Source organism: Rana temporaria, chromosome 1, assembly GCF_905171775.1.
Source record: "Rana temporaria chromosome 1, aRanTem1.1, whole genome shotgun sequence".
Classification (NCBI taxonomy): Eukaryota; Metazoa; Chordata; class Amphibia; order Anura; family Ranidae; genus Rana; species Rana temporaria.
The window spans coordinates 431,886,161-431,910,694 of record NC_053489.1 but is presented as its reverse complement, the minus strand read 5'-3'; the positions used below and the strand labels follow the sequence as shown (position 1 = coordinate 431,910,694).

Below are 24,534 nucleotides of genomic sequence, written 5' to 3'. Positions count from 1 at the left end.
GTCCATAAATTGCATCTCTTCCCCTAGTAAAAGCACCCCACACAGTTCACATAAACACTGGTTAGACACCTGGTTAACCCCTTGATGGCCCCTGATGTTAATCTCTTCCCAGCCAGTGTCATTAGTACAGTGTCGGTGCATTATTTTAGCACTGACACTTTTTGTGAACCAGTATCACTAATACAGTGTCAGAATGTCCGGCGCAATATCAGTCCTGCTATAAGTGGCTAATCGCTGCCATTGCTAGTATAAAATAAAATAAAAATATCCCATAGTTTGTAGACACTATTATTTTTGCGCAAATGACGGCTTATTGGGATTTTTTGACAAAACATATGTAGCAGAATACATATTGGCCTAAATTTATGAAGAAATTTCGAATTTTTTTTTATTTTTTTATTGGATGTTTTATATTGTGGGAAAAAAATGATATAACACTTAATTGCTACAGCGTGCATGACCACACATTTGTCCAATAAAGTAACACGGTGCCATATCGCAAAAAAATGGCCTGGTGATGAGGGGGGGTAAATAGTTCCAGAGGTCAAGTGGTTAATTTACATGTAGCAATCAGTATTTTTTGCTAATAACAACATTTCTTAGTACCCCCCAAATATTATATATTTTTTTAAAGCTGAGGCCTTATAGAATAAATTGGTGGGTTTTGCATTTTTTTTTTTTTTTTATGTCCCACGGTATTTGCACAGTGGTTTTTCAAATGCAAAGTTTTAGGGAAAAAATGCAGTATTTTTAATGAAAAAAAAAACATATAAAATAGCCAATTGTTTTGGTAAAAAGAGAAAAGATGATGTTATGCTGATTAAATAGATACCAAACATATCACGCTATAAAATGTGCACAGCCATGCAATGCCGACAAATGGTTGGCAAGTGGTTAAGCTGTGTCTAGTGGCCCCTTTCTAATTCCATTAACACAAATTTTCCCTCTTCTGGGCAGGACTGTTTTCAAGTAGTGTAGAGACAGTGGCCTATCAGACTAAACATTTTTTAGTCACAGCATCATAGGGGACTAAAGGACCTAAAGTCGCTTTAAGTCAAGGGTAAGATGGTTTGTTGGAACACAATGATTGATTTTAATAAGTAGCTACGATGTGATCACCATTCTATGTTTTAATATTTTTACAGGAGTTTATTGCTGTAAGCCAATTACGTGGAAGTACCCAGGGGAAGATACTTTGTTTTTTTGGACCACCTGGAGTGGGTAAAACTAGCATTGCCCGTTCCATTGCACGTGCATTGAACAGGGAGTACTTTCGTTTTAGCGTTGGAGGAATGACTGACGTAGCTGAGATTAAGGGTCATAGGTAAGAGATTGTATGAATCAAACAAGGTGAATAATGCTATATCCTATTAAAATAATTTCTGTACTATAGTGTAAAGAACTCTTTTATGCAGCTGGTGCAATTGTAGCAAACATTAAAAACCTCCAGGAAAATGAAAAAAACATTGTTGTAGTGGACCCCTACACTGTGAGGGTTAAATGCTCATTATTTGTGTAGGGGAGAGATGAAGACATCCCCTGCTCCAGCCAGCTCTGGTGCTTTCCTCCTGCTTCCAAAGCTCCAAGTTTTTAGATGAATTCTAGACACCAGCTCTTTTTCAATATTGTTATTAAAAAGTCTAAAATAAGGTATACAAGGAACTTATCACTGTTTAAAGGATAAGTTCATCTTTGGGAACATGAAATATGTTCCACTTGTTTTGCATGTAACATGTTCCCACTGCTTCAGCTGATCCCCCCCCCCCCAATCCCCTCTCTCCCTGTGACAGCAGTATGGGTGAAGTTTTCCGTACCAGCTGTCGTATTTTGAATAAAGCGTGGCCGTGCGGTGCTCCACTTACACAGTAAAACTGCCTGCCAGTATAATGTACGGGCAGACAGCTTACTGACAGTCTGCATGGAACCCATGATCTACTGAACGCTAATCCAATGCTTTACAGGCTCCTACAAAAACAAAAAATTGTAAATACACTTTTTTTTTTTTTTTGTGAATTTATCCTTTAAGGGAAACATACAATATTTTGTACAAGGACTTAGAAGCAGATTTAACATAACCTACTTTTATGCCCTCTCACAGGAGAACTTATGTTGGAGCTATGCCAGGGAAAAGCATACAGTGCCTGAAAAAGACAAAGACTGAAAATCCTCTTATTCTTATTGATGAGGTAAGCTGCAAACAAATGAATACTGTATGCCTGATTTGTAATGTAATGTATACATTTGTTTATCTCCGGATATATTGTTTTATATTGGACTTTTCTGTTGCCGTTTGTTAAAGAGAAATTAAACTTTTTGATAAAAAATAAATAAAAAAAGTCACCAGGAGGAAGAGGTATCTAGAAGAGCAGACCTTCTGAAGTCTCTATGCCAAAAGCTGTTTTACATGCAGTATACAGCTTGGCTCTATTTTTGGCTTGCTTAGAAAAAGGCTAGATGCTGGAGACAATATAAATCCAGCATGCATGTGAAAAAGTTAGATCATCATTGGCTGACCAATGATGATCTGAGGATCACCGCAGGACCCAGAATTTGTTACAGAGAGGGTGGTAGCAAGGAACGCAGCAGTGACAGGATATTGGATCAGTCATTAAAGGACGACACAGAAGGAGGAGTAGCTCGGTGCCACCTTTTGCAAGTATACTGTGCATACTTGTAGATTATGGTAAAAGCTCACTCCCACAAACACATTTACATTAACATCTGTTTTAAGGAACACAGGACACCTCTGGGGTTATTGCCCACATTTCCTAAAAGGTTTTGGGCACGTATTAAAATTGTTCAAGTCCCACCTCCACCCGGCTTCCTCCACAGCATTAACGCCATCATTTGTAAGTTCATATGGCAACATAAAAAAACCTTGGATTAAATAAACTACTACTATCTCTACCATGGTCCCCCCTGCCATTTTTGGTCTCATATACACTACGTGTCTGGGACTATTACCTTCATAAGGGGTGTCTGTCTACTAGGCCTAGTCCCCTGATATCATTGTTTGGTGACTTTGCATTTCTCCCAACTCTGCAAACCTCCCACTTCCTATCATGGGCCAAGACTTCTAGAGTGTTTCTCTAGAAGAGTAATCTCTCGCTCTCAAACCTATACTTTTACTCTGGCAAGAGGACATTGCTATTACTGCTGGAGGTGCATGAGAACACCCCAGGTACTATGATGCATATATGGGGGATCTGCCCATTAATCACCCCATTCTGCAATAAAAATCCTTCAACTGTACCATAAACTGGTCAGAGATTGGATTCCTAATTATCCTCTGATTACACTGTTATCTGTGATGCCTGGGGCCTGTAAGGAAAATAAAGGCCTACTCTGCCATTTTTTTAACCGCAGCACTTACTGTTATATCCAGAAACTGGAGTAAACCAGAAACCCCCTCCCCTCTGGTTGACTGGGCCTGTGAGATGGACTCCTTAAGTCACGTGGAACAACATATGGTCTCCTGGGAAAATTAAAATTTGGACAAGAACGATATTGCGTGGACTGTGTGGCATTACTTTAGATATGCCTCGGAATTCGCCACGTATTTCTCTTAAGAGCCCTTCTCTATTCTACTTATTGGGAAATTAAGTTGAGTGCCTGAGAGTCACAAGCACCACACTCCTGGAAATTGTGGAAAATAGTCAAATTTCAAGAAAATTCGATTTTTGAGGTGCTACACACAAAGGATAATTTTAGAATAAAAAAATTCAATATTTATACAAAGTTAAGAATAAACAGTAACATTTATTTTACATGTCCTATGCAATTAATCCAATTCACTCAACATGTTTCACTATAATTTAGCTTCTTCAGCAGATAGTTGTGGATGCTGCACAAGTAAACACTATGAAAGAATATATATTTAATATTCAAAAAGAAAATCGTACAAAAAAAAATCTTAATTTAAAATATACATTAACCACTTGTCGACCACCCACCGCAGTTATACTGCAGCAAGGTAGCGACTCCTAATTTTGAAATCCTAGTACGGAAAGTAAAGGAAAATGCTGGTGATATCCAAAATGTGTGTGTAAATAGCAATGCGATTAAGTGAAAATAGATGAATTAGATTGCTTGAGCAGCTGCGATAAAACCGCAGTTCCAAGTGATCCAAAAAAAATAATAATAAATCGGTGCACCTTAATAAAATCCTTGTGCTACAAAGGCTAGTGATATCCACTCCAAAGGTGTGAGAAATGACAAAGAAAAAATTAATTAACCACTTAAGACCCGGACCTTTAGGCAGATAAAGAACCCGGCCAGGTTTTGCGATTCGGCACAGCGTGGCTTTAACAGACAATTGCGCGATCGTGTGACGTGGCTCCCAAACAAAATTGGCGTCCTTTTTTTCCCACAAATAGAGCTTTCTTTTGGTGGTATTTGATCACCTCTGCGGTTTTTATTTTTTGCGCTATAAACAAAAATAGAGCGACAATTTTGAAAAAAATGCAATATTTTTTACTTTTTGCTATAATAAATATCCCACAAAAATATATAAAAAAAATGTTTTTTCCTCAGTTTAGGCCCATACGTATTCTTCTACCTATTTTTGGTAAAAAAAATCGCAATAAGCATTTATCGGTTGGTTTGCGCAAAATTTATAGCGTTTACAAAATAGGGGATAGTTTTATTGCATTTTTATTAATTTTTTTTTTTTTTTTTTTTTTTACTACTAATGGCGGTGATCAGCGATTTTTTTCGTGACTGCGACATTATGGCGGACACTTCGGACAATTTTGACACATTTTTGGGACCATTGTCATTTTCACAGCACTGTTTACTGTGAAAATGACAATTGCAGTTTGGGAGTTAACCATAAGGGGGTGCTGAAGGGGTTATGTGTGACCTAATATGTGTTTACAACTGTAGGGGGGTGTGGCTGTTGGTGTGACATCATCGATTGTGTATCCTTATAAAAGGGATCACACGATCGATGACGCCGCCACAGTGAAGAACGGGGAAGCTGTGTTTTACATACAGCTCTACCCGTTCTTATGCTCCGGGGACCGATCGCGGGACTCCAGCGGCGATCGGGTCTTGTCCCGCAGCTTCGGCCTGGGTCGCGGGAGTGCGCCCGCGACCCCACGGCTGGGCTTAAAGAGCCACGTAGATGTGCCCAGCCGTGCCATTCTGCCAACGTATATCGGCATGAAGGGGTCCTTAAGTGGTTAAGTGCCAATAATTATAAATAATAAAAATTTGAAAAAGTGCTTCATGCTGTTTTGAACGTCTAGTGCTATGCTTCACACAGTGATCCACTCCAATCTGTGCTCCTATATGGACCTCACTCTCCAGATTTGTGCCCCCTCTTGGGGTTTGCAGCATTCAGTGTATGCCACTGTGCAGCACTCTGGCAAAGGCACGTCCTGCTGTGGTCCTGGTGGTGCTCTGTGTTTATCTCATATACAGGAAAAAAGAAGGAAGGGGGTCCCAAGATAGTGTAGTACTGTTTAAAAATGTGGCTTTTATTGGTAAAAGACAAATGGGTACTCACAATTTTGTTGAAATGACAGAGCATTACTTTAGCATGCAGAAAACGGAAGTGTTGTGGCGTTCTGTCAGATCGCTCGACCGGTTTCGTCGAGCTGACTTCACCTGGAGCGTCCTGAACTCCACAATCACATCCTCCCTTTATAGCAAAACACTTCGTCCTGTGTTACGGCGGCCATATTTGGTAGGTTCCCAGGACAGGAGCCTGTGTGATCTAGTGACCTATGTCTTGTACTACGGTGGCCATGTTTGGTGTGATCTGGGGACAGGAGACCATCCCCTAGTGGATACACACGGCGGCCACACTCAGGCTTGAATATTGATTTAGATCTCAATTGTTTTCTGACCAATTTTTAATATCTAATAAATGTAATAGTTTACCATTGAGCCATAATTCCCATTTCCAATCATACATAGGACTGTTTGAATACTTTACCCTACATTTTTCTATATATAATAATTATTTACATATTATTTCCTTATTCATTTTTAAATAAGCACAATATGTCTCTCCACCACTAGGGGCACTACACTAAAATACCCAGAGATGGTATTTATTTATAATATTCATCATAGCACTCTGATGCACCCCTTTTTGTCATTTAACTACTGCCCTATCCAATGTGATAGCAGCACTTGAATGTAATTCCTTCGTTTTAGCCCCAATCTGTTCCTTACAGTAAAATGTCATTATAAAATTTTAGTTCTCGTTTAAACATTTTTAAAACATATATTCTTATCATGTTTTACATATCAAATCTGCGTTTTTAAAGTATCATAAATTTTAATAGTTGCATTTGCAAATATCAATACACTGCGACCTGTGTGGATAAAAACAGCCTAGTAATAAGTGGATTAATATTGCAGTCTGTTTATCATTTCACCGTATGTTTACATCTATTATAACACCCGGGCTTCAGTCCCCAGTATCTTACCAAAATGGCCACCATGTGTATCCACTAGGGGATGGTCTCCTGTCCCCAGATCACACCAAACATGGCCACCGTAATACAAGACATAGGTCACTAGAGCACACGGGCTCCTGTCCTGGGAACCTACCAAATATGGCCGCTGTAAAACAGGATGCAGTGTTTTTGCTATAAAGGAGGAAGTGATTGTGGCGTTCAGGATGCTCCAGATGAAGTCAGGTCGACGAAACCGGTTGAGCGATCCGACAGAACGCCACAACACTTCCATTTTCTGCATGCTAAAGTAATGCTCTGTCTTTTTTTTTTTTTTTTTCTCAACTATACATTCTTTTTTTATATCGAATAAGATAGTACAATCATATAGCAAAAGCATAAAGGACAGAGTTGCGGTACAAACAAAACAACAATAAAAAACAAAGAATTGTAAAGGCCTTGCTTGTAGACATGGTACGGGCCTTGATGACCTAGACCAGCCTACCCCAACTGGGTTCTAACTGTAGGACTGGTAGGACATCACGATAAACAATGGTATAGCCTGTACTAAAAGAGTAATGATATAAATAAATAAAGATAAAAAATAAACAAACAGAATAACCACTAAAAACTAATGGAGTAGTCATTGCTCTATACCTGTATACTGCTTAATACCAAGCATAAATGTTTTCTAACAATCAAGTGAGAATTAAATATTGCAATCTTTTAAATAGGCGGAGGCTCTATGGTGAGTTAGCCATGTTTTCCATCTTCTCCTAAAAGGGGATTGTGTGGTTTTTGTAAGCTAGCATCAGCTCGAGTTGTGCTTGGGTATTCAATCTATTTATGACTGTGGTAATGTTAGGTGCTTCTGTGGATTTCCATAGTTTAGTCAGTTAGTCTCAAGGCTATCAAGATATGGGTCACAACAGTTCTATAATTGGTAGGGTATATCTCAAGGTCAATGCCCAGTAATGCTGAGGCAGGTGCAAGAGCAAGAAGGTTACCTGTGAAGTCTGCTATGAAGGAAGATATTGAGTTCCAAAAGCTTCTCAATGATTTGCAACTCCAAAGGGTGTGTAGGAGGTTCCCCGTTTGCTCTTTGCACCTCCAACAAATGTCGGACATTGTAGGGTAAATTTTAGATAGCCTGTAGGGGGTTAAATACCATCTATTAGTAATTTTCTTTATCGTACATCACGGGACACAGAGTCTTAATCATTACTATCTGGGTTATATTCCACCATCAGGTGCTGGACACTGGTGTAATCAATTAGAACAGGAAGTTCCCTCCCTATATAACCCCTCCCATACTGGGAGCACCTCAGTTTTTTCACCAGTGTCTAAGGTGTTGGTCACGAATTAACATGTGCTCTGAGGAGCTCCACTGGAGGGATCCATGCTGGATGTAAAAAGCCTCGATAAAATCCGGATCCGTCCAAGGTGCTTCATAGCCAAAGTGGACGGTACCCGGGCCTCGGTACGAAGAACGAGGTTTTGCCTATAATGCTTCTCTCTGAGAGCTGGACCCTGGGTTCCAGTACATTGGTCGATGTCAAAGACCAAATATTTTTTCTGTTGCCAGGGTGCTATATAGGTCCAGGGGAGAGGTGACCTTCTACGGACCCCAGTCCCTGAAGGTCTGAGACGAAGCCCGCGTTGAGGGGTGAAGGCTGGGCCTCTTGCTTTGCAATACCCTGCAGCGTGGAAAGGTAAGCGGAGGTACCTACGGGACTTGGTCCGACAGTGGGTTCTCCATTGGGGATTATGGGTCTAGCCTATTTTATGCTTCTATGCATGGGCAACTTAACCACAAAGTCTTTTGAGACAGGATGGCTCTGGCACCCATATACCTCCCCTAGTGGGTCCTAGTCCTCCGCTGAAGGGGCTATTGGGTCTTGCCTATAATGCATGTGTGCCTTGGCAAAGAAACCACTATGTCTGTTGAGACAGGATGGCTGTAATACCCATAGATCTCCCATTCAGGAGGTTGGTACCCCTACATGAGTATGTCTTATCTGTTTTCCACGAAGGGCCCTAAGAGGACATGCCGGGTGTTTCGCTTGCCATGCTTTCCAGGAACGGAAGCTCAAGGTTAGCTGATCTAGGGTGCGGCTTACTGCCTCCGCTTCAGGCTCTGCCACGATGGGGGGGGTCCCTCGTAGTCTCTACGGCTCCTTGGGGGATCTCCCTCTCCCCCCGCCTCCACCATTCCCCTACGCGCGCGTGCGTGAGAGGGGCGCGCTTTGAAGGCGGGGGGGGACGATGTGTTTGCCGCTGGCGCACGTGCGCCGGCTCATGGTGCAGACGCAGGGTGGCCCCTTCAAAAGGCCCAGACGTCAGAGAAGCCAGGGGGACACGGTAGCTTGAGCACGTAAGCACCTTGTGGAAATTGGATACAGATTAATTTAAGACACCTACTCTGCATCTAGCTGTGTTAGCAAGCATTATTTGCTAGACTAAGTTCAGCTGTTGATGCACCAGGGTTAAAGTTCCTCTGCTTTTTGCTTAGGACTCTTTTGTCTCCCCGTAAAAGAGGGTTCAGGGGTAGGAAGGGGTATCACCACCTAAATCTGGTGGCCCTTTTTATCATGCTTGCATGATACTATCCTCCCCTGTAGAGACTTAAGATAGCTCACATAATTAGCTATCAGCCGCCCTGTCAGGCGTGAGCCTCCCCCAACATTGCAGCACTCTGCATATGTTTTGTTGCATTTCATGTATAGGTCTATAAGAGGTTAACTGCTATATTCACAGCAGCCTCACAAGCAGAAAACAGGGTGTGTCCCTTTCCCTGCTCTAAATCCTTAAACAAGGGATTGAAAGACCTGAGGATGAAGGTTCACTGTCAATGAACAGATAACAGGTGTTAATGAGGAGAAAACTATCAGAAGCTCCAAAAGCTCTGGTTGCAGCTGCAGTCTTTTCAGAGATCCAAGCTGCATATAACTTCACTTAGCCTAGACGGCCAGAGCCTCTGTCTCTTTAAAGTCCTCATCCTGGGTTGGCTTCAGGCTAACCGAATGCACAACAGGGGGGGTGCACATTTGCTGCTGTGCACATGGCTAACGTTGCAGGTTTGCGGAGACGCACATCTGCAGAGCATAACTGCCTCTTTACAGTCCACATGTTTGCATGAAGTACATGAGTTTGGAATGTTCAAAATGCATGTGGGGTAAAAACCGGTAACAAAGCATGTTTTATTGTTGATCACATAAAGAGACATGTTATTTTGTTCGTATGATTTTATATGTTCACATAAGGGTGTTTAATCACAGCAAGGTGCCTAAAATCGCATAAAAATGCTTAAGTGCATAAAGATGCGGGATCTCACATGGTTACCTGATAAACCAGGTTCTTGATTACCCAAGGTTATTTAGGTCAAACAGAGAGGCTTGTTTCCACAGGAATGCCTAAAATCGCATAAAGATGCTTAAGTGCATAAAGATGCGGGATCACACATGGTTACCTGATAAACCAGGTCCTTGATTACCCAAGGTTATTTAGGTCACACAGAGACTTGTTTCCATAGGCATGTCTAAAATCGCATGGAAATGCTTAAGGGCTTAAGGATGCGACATCACACATGGTTATCTGATAACCCGAGTCCTTGATTATCCAAGGATATTTGGTCGTACGGAGAGGCTTGTTTTATACAGGAGTGCCTGAAATCGCATAAAGATGCGGGATCACACATGGTTACCTGATAACCCGAATCCTTGATTACCCAAGGGTATTTGGTCACACAGAGAGGCGTGTTTCCACAGGAATGCCTAAAATCGCATAAAGATGCTGGAGTGCATAGAAATGCGGAATCACACAGGTTTACCTGACAAACCACAATCCTTGATTACCCAAGGATATTTGGTCACACAGAGAGGCCTTTTTCCACAAAAAGGTCTGAAATCGCATAAAGATGCTGGAGTGCATAAAGATGCGGGTTCACACATGGTTATCTGATCACCCGAGTCCTGGATTACTCAGGCATATTTGGTCACACAGAGAGGTTGTGTCCGCAAAAATGCCAAAAATCGCATTAAAAGGCTTGATTGCAAAAAAAAAAAAAAAATTGCTGGATCGCACAGTGGTGCTCGATCATACAAGAATCCTTGGTCCCACAAGGGTATTTGTCCGCACAGGAGTGCTTAAGATGCATAGATGTTGGATCGCATGAAAATTTGCTGAATCGCATAAGAATGCATGTTTGCCTAGAGTTTGACTTAGGAGGCATTATAATTAGGTTTCCTTAATTATACAGGATTCCTTGGCCTTACATAGGCGCATACTTGCTTGCAGGATGCTTGTTCATAGCTCACATGCTATATGTATGCGTGTATGCAGCACGCCCCCTTTTTTGTGTGTTTGCGGAAAACATATTCTTATGAACTCACGCTTCTATGAACACACGCTTCCATAGAGGCATATGGCTTTAAAGGTTGCCACATGCACATAGGGGAAGCTATTTGCATGTGTGTTTATTTACAAGGCTGCTAGGGCCCGCCTCTAGCAGAGCTAAAGGCCCAGAGTTTAGCAGTAATGTCATTCCGAGGCAAACCCGTGCTGACAGATCAGTCAGTAGCATGGCTGGGCCTAGGGGGGTCCAGCATGATTAATTATCTGGAATTCCTGGGTTGGGATCCCAGTCTAGAGGGAATATGCCGTCTTTATTCAAACACAGTTCCCTATGCTCAGTTTTATTCAAGGCTGATATAAACTTTGCTCTGTCGGCCTGGAACGAGTGGATCCTAACTTGGCATTATCCTAGGAGTCTTGTCCCAGGGATATGCTGGAATTTCAGTTTAGGGTTCTTAACTGAATGATTGGCAGAAGGGAATATCCTTCATACCCATTACCTGGGAGCAGGTTCCGAGGACTGGCCTCTAGGGATAGAATCCAGGCCTGGAAGAGACCACGGCACAGGGAAGGTGGTCAAGCTCCTAGGGAGCCTCATCTGCTAGCTTTCTAGAGCTACGGATGGAGCATCCGGCTTAAGGACCTGAACGTTTAGGTTACAGGGTTGCTCTGTCTGAATACAATCTGACTATGCCTCTCTAGTGGTTTACTTTGGTTACCAGAGAAGAGCTTGTGCCTTGCCTATTGTCAATTGTCATTTCATGGAATGCTAGATTGGCAGGCGATTCGCTGGAGCCATCAACAATCGGGTCCGGGAGATTGGCCTCTACACCCCGACTTTTTTCTGACCAAATGTCACAAACGTTACCCTGCACATAAAGGGTGTTGACGTCCAGGTTCAACAAGAGATTGAACAACTTTGTGTCAAGGCCAAAGGATCCACCCGCATGCGGGACAGATTTTTTAGTGACCCTGGGGGCCCAGTTGTCGCTGGTTTATGTGTTATCTCCCCCCAGGGCCGCAACCTTCGTGGCTTCCATGCTACATCAGAAGAGAACGGAAGCTGGCTTAATTGCTCCAGCATAGCCCACACAACCTTACTGCGCAGGGACAGCAGAACTGATCGTAGAGGACCCAGGGTCCCTTACAGCTTGTCCAGGCCTGCTTTGCAGGGTTACATCCTGTCTTGCATACATGGGTATTAATGGTCTGGCTGTTATAGCCTGCATTCTTGAGGATCGGGGCGTACAGAATCAGCGGCAGTTGCCTTGATTCATACAGGACAGCTGGCCTCCAGGACCAGATATCCTAGGATATGGAAGGCCCATATTCCTGGTGTGAAACCAGGGGGTGGAATTCTTGGTAGTAGGTCCTAGGTAAAATTCTTACCTTTCTACATTGGAAAAGAGATGGAGCTGGCCTTAAGTTCCATCAAGGGTCCGATCTCGGCACACTCTTGATCTGGGCCGTTATACAAGGGGTGACGGGTATAAGTCCGCCAGTTAAGGCGCCCTTGTGCTCGGAGGATTGGATCCAGTATGCTGGCTTACAGAGTCAGCACCTTGGGCTGATGCACCATAAATATTTCCCTTTATCCTTCTAAAGAAGGAATTGGTGTTCTTGGTTGCGGCTGCCTCCGCAAGAGAGTATTGGCAACTTTCTTTGTATAGAGCCATACTTAATTATTTGTACAAGAAGGGTGATGTTAAATACTCACCCAACCTTATTGGCTAGAAGGATCCAGTGTTCATTTGAATTAAGATATTCTTGCCTTCCTTTTCCTTTTGTTCAGGACCTTGATCCGCAGAAGGAGAGGTTATTGCTTTCTCTTAACCACTTAAGCCCCGGACCAATATGCAGCCTAAAGACCCAAGGTGTTTTTACAGTTCGGGACTGCGTCGCTTTAACAGACAATTGCGCGGTCGTGCGACGTGGCTCCCAAACAAAATTGGCGTCCTTTTTTCCCCACAAATAGAGCTTTCTTTTGGTGGTATTTGATCACATCTGCGGTTTTTAGTTTTTGCGCTATAAACAAAAATAGAGCGACAATTTTGAAAAAAAAGCAATATTTTTTACTTTTTGCTGTAATAAATATCCCCCAAAAACATATATAAAAACATTTTTTTTCCTCAGTTTAGGCCGATACGTATTCTTCTACCTATTTTTAGTAAAAAAAATCGCAATAAGCGTTTATCGATTGGTTTGCGCAAAATTTATAGTGTTTACAAAATAGGGGATAGTTTTATTGCATTTTTATTTTTTATTTTTTTTTTACTACTAATGGCGGCGATCAGCAATTTTTTTCGTGACTGCGACATTATGGCGGACACTTCGGACAATTTTGACACATTTTTGGGACCATTGTCATTTTCACAGCAAAAAATGCATTTAAATTGCATTCTTTATTGTGAAAATGACAGTTGCAGTTTGGGAGTTAACCACAGGTGGCGCTGTAGGAGTTAGGGTGCACCTAGTATGTGTTTACAACTGTTTGGGGGTGTGGCTGTAGGAATGACGTCATCGATCGTGTCTTCCCTATAAAGGGAATGACGCGATCGATGCGCCGCCATAGTGAAGGACGGGGAAGCCGTGTTTACACACGGCTCTCCTCGTTCTTCAGCTCCGGGGAGCGATCGCGACGGAGCGGCTATAAACAAATAGCCGCGCCGTGGTCCCGGATCGCTCCCCGAGCGGACCCGACCGCCGCATGTAGCGGGGGGGGTCCCGATCGGACCCCCCACCCGCTAATAGGCGAGGACGTACCCATACGCCCATGTGCCTGTACGTGCCATATTGTGGACGTATATGTACATGGGCTGGTCCTTAAGTGGTTAAAGATAAGAGCAGTTAAAGATCTATCTGAAGGCTTCAGATATAGAAACCTAACGTTTTGTTGCCAGAAAGCCCCTAGATGGGGCGGGCAGTGTTAAGATCGGCTATTAAAATGGCTATGCGCTCTCTCGTTATAGTAAGAGAGGTCAAGACCTATCTGAAGCGGCTGCTCGGATATGGAAGACTGATGCGCTACCAGGAGGCCCCAGCAAGGGGCAGGCAGCGTCTAAATCAACTATTGTCAAATGTTGATTCATCAGGTTATTATTCAGGCTTGTGGTTTATACAGAGGGCTTCCCCCTGTTTCTTTTTGGGGTACACCCTACCAGGATAGTAAGCACTTCATGCGGGGTGCATTACCAAGCCTTTATGAATCAGATTTGCCAGACCTGCAACTTGGTCGTTTGTGCTTACGTTCACTAAATCCTATCAAGTGGACATAAGACGGCAGGAGGATGCAGCCTTTTTTTGTTGGCACAATATGCGGCAGGCAGCATTAGAATTCCTCGTGTCTGATGGCAGTCTGCATTGTTGGTGTCTCCCTCCCCTCAGTAAGCATTGCTTTAGGACATCCCAGATAGTAATGATTAAGACTCTGTGTCCCGTGATGTACGATAAAGAAAATAGGATTTTTATAACAGCTTACCTGTAAAATCCTTTTCTTGGAGTACATCACGGGACACAGAGTCCCCACACCTCTTGTTTGGGGATATTGGGACACTTATTGCTTGGGACAAAAACTGAGGTGCTCCCAGTATGGGAGGGGTTATATAGGGAGGGAACTTCCTGTTCTAATTGATTACACCAGTGTCCAGCACCTGATGGTGGAATATAACCCAGATAGTAATGATTAAGACTCTGTGTCCCGTGATGTACTCCAAGAAAAGGATTTTACAGGTAAGCTGTTATAAAAATCCTATTTTTTGGGTGTTATCCCAATGTTCGATGCATGAAGATGCATTTTTAATTGTTTGGAATGATTTTTTCCATTGATCCCAGGAAAAGGATACGTTTAAGTTTTTCTCCCATTTTATCATATGAGTGTTTTTCTCAACTGGTTGGGATGAAAGTATGTCATAGAAGTATGAAATATCTTTTTTTTAACGTAATCCCTTTGATGGGATAAATAATCCCAGATTATTAATGGTATCTCAATCGCATTTTCCGGGTTGAAATCCTACAAACGCTTACACCTTCCCAGTTTGCACATAGTGACATTTTTATAATTTAGGGGAAGATTAACATAAAGATAATATCCCTGTTTGATCCAATTGCCTACTGAATGCTCTGTCATTTCAACAAAATTGTGAGTACCCATTTGTCTTTTACCAATAAAAGCTGAATTTTTAAACGGTACTACACTATCTTGGGACCCCTTCCTTCTTTTTTCCTGTATATGGGATAAACACTGAGAGCACCACCAGGACCACAGCAGGACGTGCCTTTGCCAGAGTGCTGCACAGTGGCATACACTGTGAATGCTGCAAACCCCAAGAGGGGGCACAAATCTGGTGAGTGCAGTCCATATAGGAGCACAGATTGGAGTGGATCACTGTGTGAAGCATAGAACTAGACGTTCACAACAGCATGAAGCACTTTTTCTTATTTTTATTTGCATTTATTTAATTTATTTATAATTATTGGCACTTAATTAATTTTTTCTTTGTCATTTCTCACACCTTTGGAGTGGATATCGCTAGCCTTTGTAGCACAAGGTTTTTATTAAGGTGCACTATTTTATTATTATTTTTTTTGGATCACTTGGAACTGCGTTTTTATGGCAGCTGCTCAAGCAATCTAATTCATCAATTTTCACTTAATCGCATTGCTATTTACACACACATTTTACCAGCATTTTCCTTTACTTTCCGTACTAGGATTTCAAAATTAGGTTTTATTAAAATGCATCAATTTACCTGTATTTGATTATATGTCACTGCGTTTTTTTACTATTATGTACAGGCGCCTGTAACACTATTTACCACATCAGCACTGCACTTTAAAAGTTAGCGCCATTCCTACTTCCATCCTCTCTCAAATCATTATCTCACCTAGGTGAAATAAATCGGGTAGGGGCAGCTGCTTAAATTAATTAATTAAGGGCGTAAAAACTCTATATTCACTCGCAGGCAATATTTGGTCCTATTGCGCGGATTCATTTTTCACTTTCAAGGTAGCGACTCGGCTGCGCAAATCGCCATAGGTGTACGTCGGCACATGAACGCCAATCAGTGGGTCCGCCGGCCACCCACAGTGACAGAGCGGAGATCTGCCTGTGTAAACAAGGCAAATCTCTGTTCTGACGGGAGATCACACAGATATCCTGTCTTTCTGCTATGCAGGAAGATGGATCTGTGTGTTGACCCAGTGAGCCCCTCCTTCATGCAGTTGGAACACACAGCAAGGAAACAAGTTAACCCCTTGATCACCCCTGATGTTAACTCCTTCCCTGCCAGTGTCATTAGTACAATAACAGTACATATTTTTAGCACCGATTACTGTAGTAATGTCACTGGTTCCCAAAAAGTGTCAAAAATTACTGTTAGTTGTCCAATCTGTCCGCCGCAATGTCGCTGTTCCGCTAAAAATCATTGCTTGCTGCCATTACGCATAGTGCAAAAAATAAAAACCACAGAGGTGATCAAATACCACCAAAATAAATCTCTATTTGTGGGGGAAAAAAGGACATCAATTTTGTTTGGGTACAGAGTCACCCGAACGCGCAATTGTCAGTTAAAGCAAAGTTAGCAAACGCAGTGCCGTATCGCAAAAAATGGCCTGTCAGGAAGTGGGTAAATCCTTCCGGGGCTGAAGTAGTTAATGATGCTTACATTGGTAGGTCCTCAGGAAAGAATACTAGTCCTGTATAAATACATCAGATAGTGTAATATAGTTTTACTGTTGATTTTTACCTTTTTGTATATATTTTGAATATTTTTTTTTTTTTTTTTATTCCAAATTATATTGTTTGTGTAGCACCTCCAAAAACCCAATTTCCTTCTCTATTATACTATCGCCCAACAGTTTATATCCTAAGTGATATGTGGATGCTCTAGGGGTGGTGTGGGGCTTCCTTTAGCCCAGCTGCCCCCACCCCATCTTTCCTTTCCCTTCCCTCTCCTCTCATCTCCCCTCCTTTCTCTTCTCATCTTTGTATCCATTGTTTGCTTGCTCACCATTGTCTAGTTAGGTGAAGATGTAATTGGCCTCATATTGCAGTGGCAGCCAATTTCTCCCAAAAAACTATATACCAGAACTCCTTTGGAGGCCTTTCAATTATCTTAAGTTTTAGTTCTTCATTATTCTCCCTTATGAATTCGGGTCTATTAAACCCTGATCCCTATGTTTCTAATTATGTGGCATTGTATTTATCTATTTAGCAAGTTGCACTCCGTTTACACATACCTTTATTTGGATACAGTATGTTGGTTAGATAGGTCATTACATACCTCATGTAATCCATGTTTTAAACTGATATGTTCTATTTTGTACTGTTTGTATGTGCAAAAACTTTTAAATTAACCACTTGCCGCCCAAGGTACGTACATGGACGTCCTTGAGATTTAATGGTTATACCGGGATGAGGCCTGCACCTACAGGCCTCATCCCGGTATCATTCTTTTCAGCCGGAGATTCTGTTTAATGCAGAAGTGATCTGAGTGGCTGATCACTTCTGCAGGTGGCGGAAGGGGTTCCCATTTACGGTTCGGCCCCTTTGTTTACCTGGTCACCATCGGCCAGGAAGCAGCCGATCAGATATGTGTCTGATCGGATGTATTGGAGGCCAGGGGAGAGATTTATGGGCTAATAGAGGACCTACCACGACCCATGCTGTCACAAGGGATGTTGTTTATCCCATTTGATGGCAATAAAGTTAGTACAAAAAAAAACCACACACATGAGGTTTTGTCTTGAATGTCAGAGCAAGAGCAATAATACTAGCACCAGACCTCCTTTGCAACTCTAAACTGGTAACTTTGTAAAGGTGTTTAAAGCGTCACCTATGGAAAATTTTAAGCACTGTAGTTTGCCGCCATTACATGGGTAGACGCAATTTTGAAGCGTGACATGTTGGGTTTTTATTTACTTGGCGTAACATCGTCTTTTACATTATTAAAAAAAATTGGTCTAACTTTAATGTGTGTTTTTTTTAAACTGCTGCGCAAATACTGTGTGACAACAAAAATATAATGTATATATTTATGTGTGTGTGCTCCAAGTAATTTTCTTGCAAATAAAGTAGATTTTTACATGTAGGAGCGAAGTGAGTGTCAGAAATAGCCCGGATAGCAAGTGGGTTAAACATAAAATTGCTTCTCTGTTTTCCTTCTCCAAATGTGCTACATCATTGTACTTACAATCCAAAAGTGTCAAAGTACTCCACAAAGTCATCCTACTAATGCCTAATCCCCCCCCCCCCCCTGGTAAATGCTATCCCGATCTTGCTTCCTCCTACTTGTCCCCCTATCCTTTCCCATCCTTTCTGCCTCCACTTGTTGCATACTATCAGAGACGGTGTCAAAGGCACTAAACAACGTCTGTACTGTCTCTGTACAAAGGGTACCACCACAGCAGAATCTGTGTTGACCTGAAGGTGCAACAGCATACTGCTGAGGTCATTCCTCTGCTTGTTGTCTACACCTGCCAGCATGTTCTCGGTCAGTACATGGCCAAGTGCTGCCGTACAGGTTATTACACAAGGCTTAAATCAATGGCCTCTTGCACAAGTTGCAGTTAAAATGCATGTTTAACTGCAAGTTATGTTTTTAGATCTATTTGGATTTGTTTTAAATCATCCAAATTAAAAATAAATTTAAAGGGTAACTTAACTTTTGTGGGGGGAAAAAATGGCAAATAAAGAAAAAAGCTTTTGTCATTGTTTCTTAAAGTTCTTTCTAAATCCTGCGATAACTCGCGGCAGACCTCTGCAATGTTTCCTGGGAACAATGACAAAAGCTCCCAGGAGACATTGCGGCATCGAGGAAGTGAATATAGCGTATACAATTGCATCACAAGTCATTTTGCAATTGAATGTTATTAAAAATTACCTTTCCTTTTTCAATCTGCAGCTGCTGTCATTTTCTGAAAATGCAATGCAATATGGCTACCTGGAGGAGTTCTGTACACAGACTGTGTACTGACCACCCCCCCAGAAACATAATTTCCTGCTTGTGTGATTTGGCTCACAAATTTTGCCAGAAGTGTGCCTAAGATACAAGTCAGATTTCCGGCATCCCCTGCAACAAACATTACATTTTTGGTGAGATAGTTTGAATAGGAACATGTGTAAAGGGATGCAGGTAAATATGCAGCGCTACATATAGTAAAGTGAAATGTGGAAAAAACACTAAACAGTATACACCCAACTGGGTGTGATGGTGAAACAAATTATAATGAGTCCACACTTGAAATGATCAAGTCACACAAAAAATCCAATGTAATGAAAGTGTCCATCATAAGTGGATGTACATAACACAGTAGAGATGTCATAAGATTAAATGGACCATTCCAGCGACAATTCTTCAAGCCAAAGGTATGGATAACATACGCTTACCAGAACTGTTGGACCCGATAACGCAGGGATCCTCAAACTACGGCCCTCCAGCTGTTGCGGAACTACACATCCCATGAGGCCTTGTAAAACTGTGACATTCACAGACATGACTAGGCATGATGGGAATTGTAGTTCCTGAACAACTGGAGGGCCATAGTTTGAAGACCCATGCGATAACGGATCGATCGAGCATGCGGTATCCCAACCGGCTAGTGGACCAAACTGTAAGCGGAAGTCCTGAAGAGTGTAGAGTACGCCTCACTGGTATCCGGATGGTGTTAGGGAGCCAAAGTGGAGAGAAGGCTATACTAGGTCCCTCTATGGCTTGGTTCCTTAGTTCACAGTATCCCAGCTTGATCTACTCATAAACCATCTTCATTCAGAAAAAAAACATTGTAGTTTCATTTTCAAGTTCAGTCTTCATCTCTGTGTGGAGCAATACTACTGACTTTCAGCTGAGTCCAGAACCTATACAATTCAGCATGAGAAAGGAGTCTTGGGATCTGCTGCTGCTCTAGACTCACCAAATTGGACAAACTTAGAACCTCTAGCAGGTTATATGTGTTGCCATTGAAAAGATATATAGAGATATATATATATATATATATATATATATATATACACCTTTTCTGTTTGTCCAACTTTTTGAGTCTCTCAAGTTGGTCCCTATCACTATATATATATATATATATATATATATATATATATATATATATATATATATATATATATATATATATATATATATATATATATATATATATATATATATCTTTCATATTCTTTATTGATTTTCTTCAACATTTAAAAACAACAGATGGTTACAATCATCTATTTTCGTATATTCTTTTTACCATTTCTGTTTAACATATTTCATACATATCTTCAATATTCAACCTTTTTTGTTTTTCCCTTTTCCCTCCCTCCCCTCCCCCCTCCCTACACTAACTATCTGCTTTATTGGGTTTTCTTTCACACGGGGTATCCCATTTCTTCCAGCCAAAGGTTCCACATTTTACCAAACTCCCACAAATACTGCAGCTGCTGACTTTTAATATTAGGACACTTACCTGTCCTGGAGTCCAGCGCCGATCGCAGCAGAGGACGAGCGATCGCTCGTCTCTCTGCTGCTCCCCCCGCCATCCACGCTGAGGGAACCAGGAAGTGAAGCGCTGCGGCTTCACTGCCCGGTTCCCTACGGCGCATGCGCGAGTCGCGCTGCGCCCGCCGATTGGCTCACACGCTGGGAGCCGAGTGTTCCCAGCACACAACGGGGGACAGACGGGAAGTCAGAAAAACCCGTCTTTTGCCCGTAGCGTGTGGCCGGAAGTGGGTTCAAATACCTGTCTTTAGACAGGTATCTGCACCCCCCTCCTCCCTGAAAGGTGTCAAATGTGACACCGGAGGGGGGAGGGTTCCGATCAGCGGGACTCCACTTTAGGGTGGAGAACCGCTTTAATAGTATCCAAATATCCCCTTCCAATACCTGAACAGTTTCGGGCACCTCCCATATCATATGTATTAAATCTCCTGTATCGTGGCACCTGGGGCATCCTGCATCCACTCTCCATCCAAAGTTAAATAATCTTAGGTGTATAATATGTCCTATGTATCAGCATCAGGAATGAAAACCTCTGTGCTGGCGAGACTGTAACCAAATGTCCTCTTAACAATACCTTCCTCCATTGATCTTCTGTTATAATCCCTAGGTATTCCTCCCATTTTACTCTACTTTTGAGTTTTTCTGGGCCTTCAATACTCTCCTTACATATGTATGAGTAGACCTCAGAAATAAATCCCTTTGTCTTACTCCAGTTACCCAGTTTCTGGAGGTTGAGTCTTAACCCATATTGGCCCTACTGAACGTCTAGAGCAGTGGTTCTCAACCTTACTAGTGCCGTGACCCCTTGATAAAATTTCCCAAGTTGCGGGGACCCCTAAAGGTAAAATTTATTTTTGTGGGTTGTCGGCATCCAAGGTAAGACAAGTAATTTGTGCCCCTAACCCATGGACATTTAGCGCTCCCTGAGTCCCTTCCACTCGTACAATATTAAAACTCCTTATGGTACATTTGAGGATGTACCCCTCTATCTCTTTGTTCTCCTTTCTTTCCCTCCCCCCCGATCCCTCTCTCTAGCCGTCTTTCGCTACTTTTTTCTTTGTACCTTCCCCTCTTTTTCTCTCCCTTCCATGCGTTCTCTATTTTAATTTCTTCTATTATTTCTTGGTGGGGGGTGGGGATAGTAGGATCAGTGGCGGTGCTGGCAGGGAGTTCTGATCAGTCAACCTAGGTGCTCTTAATCAAGGTCATCTGCTGATCTGAGTACTGTAGTGGAGACTTTTAATGGCAACTATAATTACAGGTAGTGTTACTCACTGTGTCTCCGCATTCACAGTGTCTCAGACTTTGTAGTGTCTCGTAGCAGTGACACCTATGCTGAAATCAGGAGATAGGGTCTCCTCCAGCCTCTTCCACTTCACATTCCTCATGTAAGCTGACTTCTAGACCCCCAGCCTTGCCGTGAACTGAATAGGCGGCTGCGGGCTTCAGGAACAGCCCATGATTTGGTGACCCCCTGGCAAATCATCATTTGACCGCCAAGGGGGTCCAGACCCCCAGGTTGAGAACCACTGGTCTAGAGCATGTCTGATTTGGAGGTATCTGTAAAATGTATGTTTGGGTACATCGTATTCCTTTCTAATTGCAGCAAATGTTTTTATAGTTCTTCCTTCATATAGCTGTGCCAGTCTAACTATCCCCTTGGCTGCCCATTCATTTATTTTTCCAACTGACTCCAGTTCCTGCAGGTTCCTATTATCCCAAAGTGGTGCATATTCTGTCATTCCTCCCTGCCCTCCTAGTATCTTTACTGCTTTCCATACTTTAAGGGCTATCTTAACCCTAGGAGTTATATTAATAAAAGAATTGGCCTCCAGTACCTCCACCACTGTCTTATGGGGTGCCCCTAGAAACCTCAATCCCCCGTTTATATCCCCTCCTGATTCAGTTCTCACCCCTATATGCTGCAGCTGTGCTGCCAAAAAATAGCATTGTGGGTGTGGTACTGCCATTCCTCCCTCTCGTGTAGGTAGTTGCAATGTTTGCAATTTGATTCTAGATTGACCCCCTTTCCAAATTAGTTCTCTAAACAAAGTGTCTATTTTCCTAAACCATTTCTTGTGTATCCATATTGGTGCATTATGCAGTATATATAATAATTGGGGCATCCACAGCATTTTAATCAAGTTGCATCTCCCCGCCACTGACAAGGGAAGGTACCGCCAGATTTGGATTTTCTTTTTCAATTTAGACAAGAGGGGAATTAAGTTATTCTTTATATATTTATTGGGATCACTTGTTATAAATATTCCTAAGTATTTGTAGAGTCTGCTGTATTTTACAAGGCTATTTAATATAATCTAAACTAATAATCTCAAGAGATATTCACAGGTTCCCTCTATCTACTGCATACATGGATTCATTGATCTACGCCTATTAAGACACACACACACGCACTGCTGCTGGTAAAATGAACCTCCGTGTTTATTCCCAAGGAAAATAGGGATAATCCGATACCACACATTAAAACATCATAATATACATACATATACAAGAGAAATTCATAGATATTTATCACATCTGTAAGATAAGCTGGTTAGCAGTGAGCCTAGAGCTCCCATGGCCGGTATCAAGAGGGAGAAAGAGCTATAAGGCCTTGGCCTGGCCACATGTCTTATACCCAAGATGGCCACCAGGTTTCCATGAAGCCTTTGGCCAGCCAAGATCCTCACTCACCTAAAATCCAAGAGAATAGACAGCTCTCAATGAGCCGCACTCACTCAACACTCATTCAAAACTCCCTCCCAGTTGCCTTCACCCAATCATTGCACTTTCGTGATCATTTCCTTAGTCCATCCCTGCCTTGCCAATTCTTTTGATCCTTGTCCTAACAGCTGTCTTTCCCTAGGCTTCTTGGAGACGAGTGTAACATATTGCATTCCTGCAGGGGGGGGGGGGGATCCTTGCTTGCTTGTTTGACTGGAATCAGAGAATGATCACAACTCATTCTTTGCAACAGTATTTAATTGTCTCGACTATCTCCATCTGGGGGATTTCTGCTAGGGTTTGGCTCTCTATTGGATCTATTGGCATTAATGCTGATTTTCTCCCAGTTTTTTACCAATCCTGATAATTTCCCAAAATCTCTTAATATAGTCATTGCCTGTTTAATGGAGTAATTCGTGTCCCCGAGGAAGAGGAGAACATCGTCCGCATAAAGTGCGATTCTCTCCTCCCCTGTCGGTCTCACGAATCCCTCCATTTTTGTATCTGCTCTTATTGCAATAGCCAGTGGTTCCATTACCAGAGCAAATAATAGGGGTGACAATGGGCACCCCTGCCTCGTGCCCCTCTCTAACTGAATCTTACCTGAATAGTCATTATTAACTCTGATTCTCGCACTGGGACCATTATAAAGTATTTTAATCCACCTAATAAACACTGGGCCGAACCCAAAAACTTCTAAAGCATGCCACATTTACTCCCATTCCACACTATCAAAAGCTTTGGCTACATCTAAGGACATTACTGCTCTTGTTCCCTTGTTCTCTGTTGGTATTTGTATATTAAGAAATACCCTCCTAATGTTCATGCTAGTTGATCTGCTCGGGATAAACCCAGTTTGATCTCGATGTACTAGTCTTACAATAATTTTATTTAACCTGGTCGCCATTACTTTGGCCAATATTTTAGCATCTGCGCATAAAAGGCAAATGGGTCTATATGATGTGGTCTCTAACGGGTCCTTCCCCCTCCTTATGCAGTACTATTATTGTTGCTTCAGTCATCGAGGTGGGCAGTTTCCCCTCCTTCAATGCTCAATTCAACACTTTAAGGAGTTCTGGGAGCAGTATTTTCCCATAATATTTATAGGTTTTCACAGGGAGCCCATCTGGTCCGGGTGATTTCTGATTTGCCATTTCTACCACTGCTGTTTGTATCTCTTCAAGGGTTATTGGGGCCTCCAATTGCTCTTTTTCTATCTCGGTAAGGGTTGGTATTTCTAAGCTCTTAAAAAAGAGTTCCAACTCCTCCGCTCTCACCACACCCTGCGATTTATATAGCTTGTCATAATATTCTCTAAATGTGTCTGTAATTTCTGACACTCTGGTAGATATTTCTCCGCTCGTTTTTTTAATCGCACTTATTGTGGATGGGGGGGAGTTGGTTCTCACTAAGAGTGCCAGCATTCTCCCAACATTTTCTCCTTCCCCAAATGCAACTTGCTTCTGAAATAATTTCTTGTTCTCTGATTTTCTTCTCATTACAGTTTTTTATAATCTTGTTGCTTATTCAACCATATTCTTTGCTTATCTAATGTTGGGTCT

General features: G+C 42.1%; 1 protein-coding gene across 1 annotated transcript in view; it reads left to right on the top strand.

The window, feature by feature from the left end:
- Positions 1-24,534, top strand: part of LONP1 (lon peptidase 1, mitochondrial) — an 83,021-nt gene that overhangs the window by 32,625 nt on the left and 25,862 nt on the right. The window contains exons 10-11 of the mRNA XM_040325724.1: positions 1,146-1,324; positions 2,099-2,186. Of these exons, the coding sequence (XP_040181658.1) occupies positions 1,146-1,324; positions 2,099-2,186 (267 nt within the window). The remainder of the gene's footprint in view (positions 1-1,145; positions 1,325-2,098; positions 2,187-24,534) is intronic.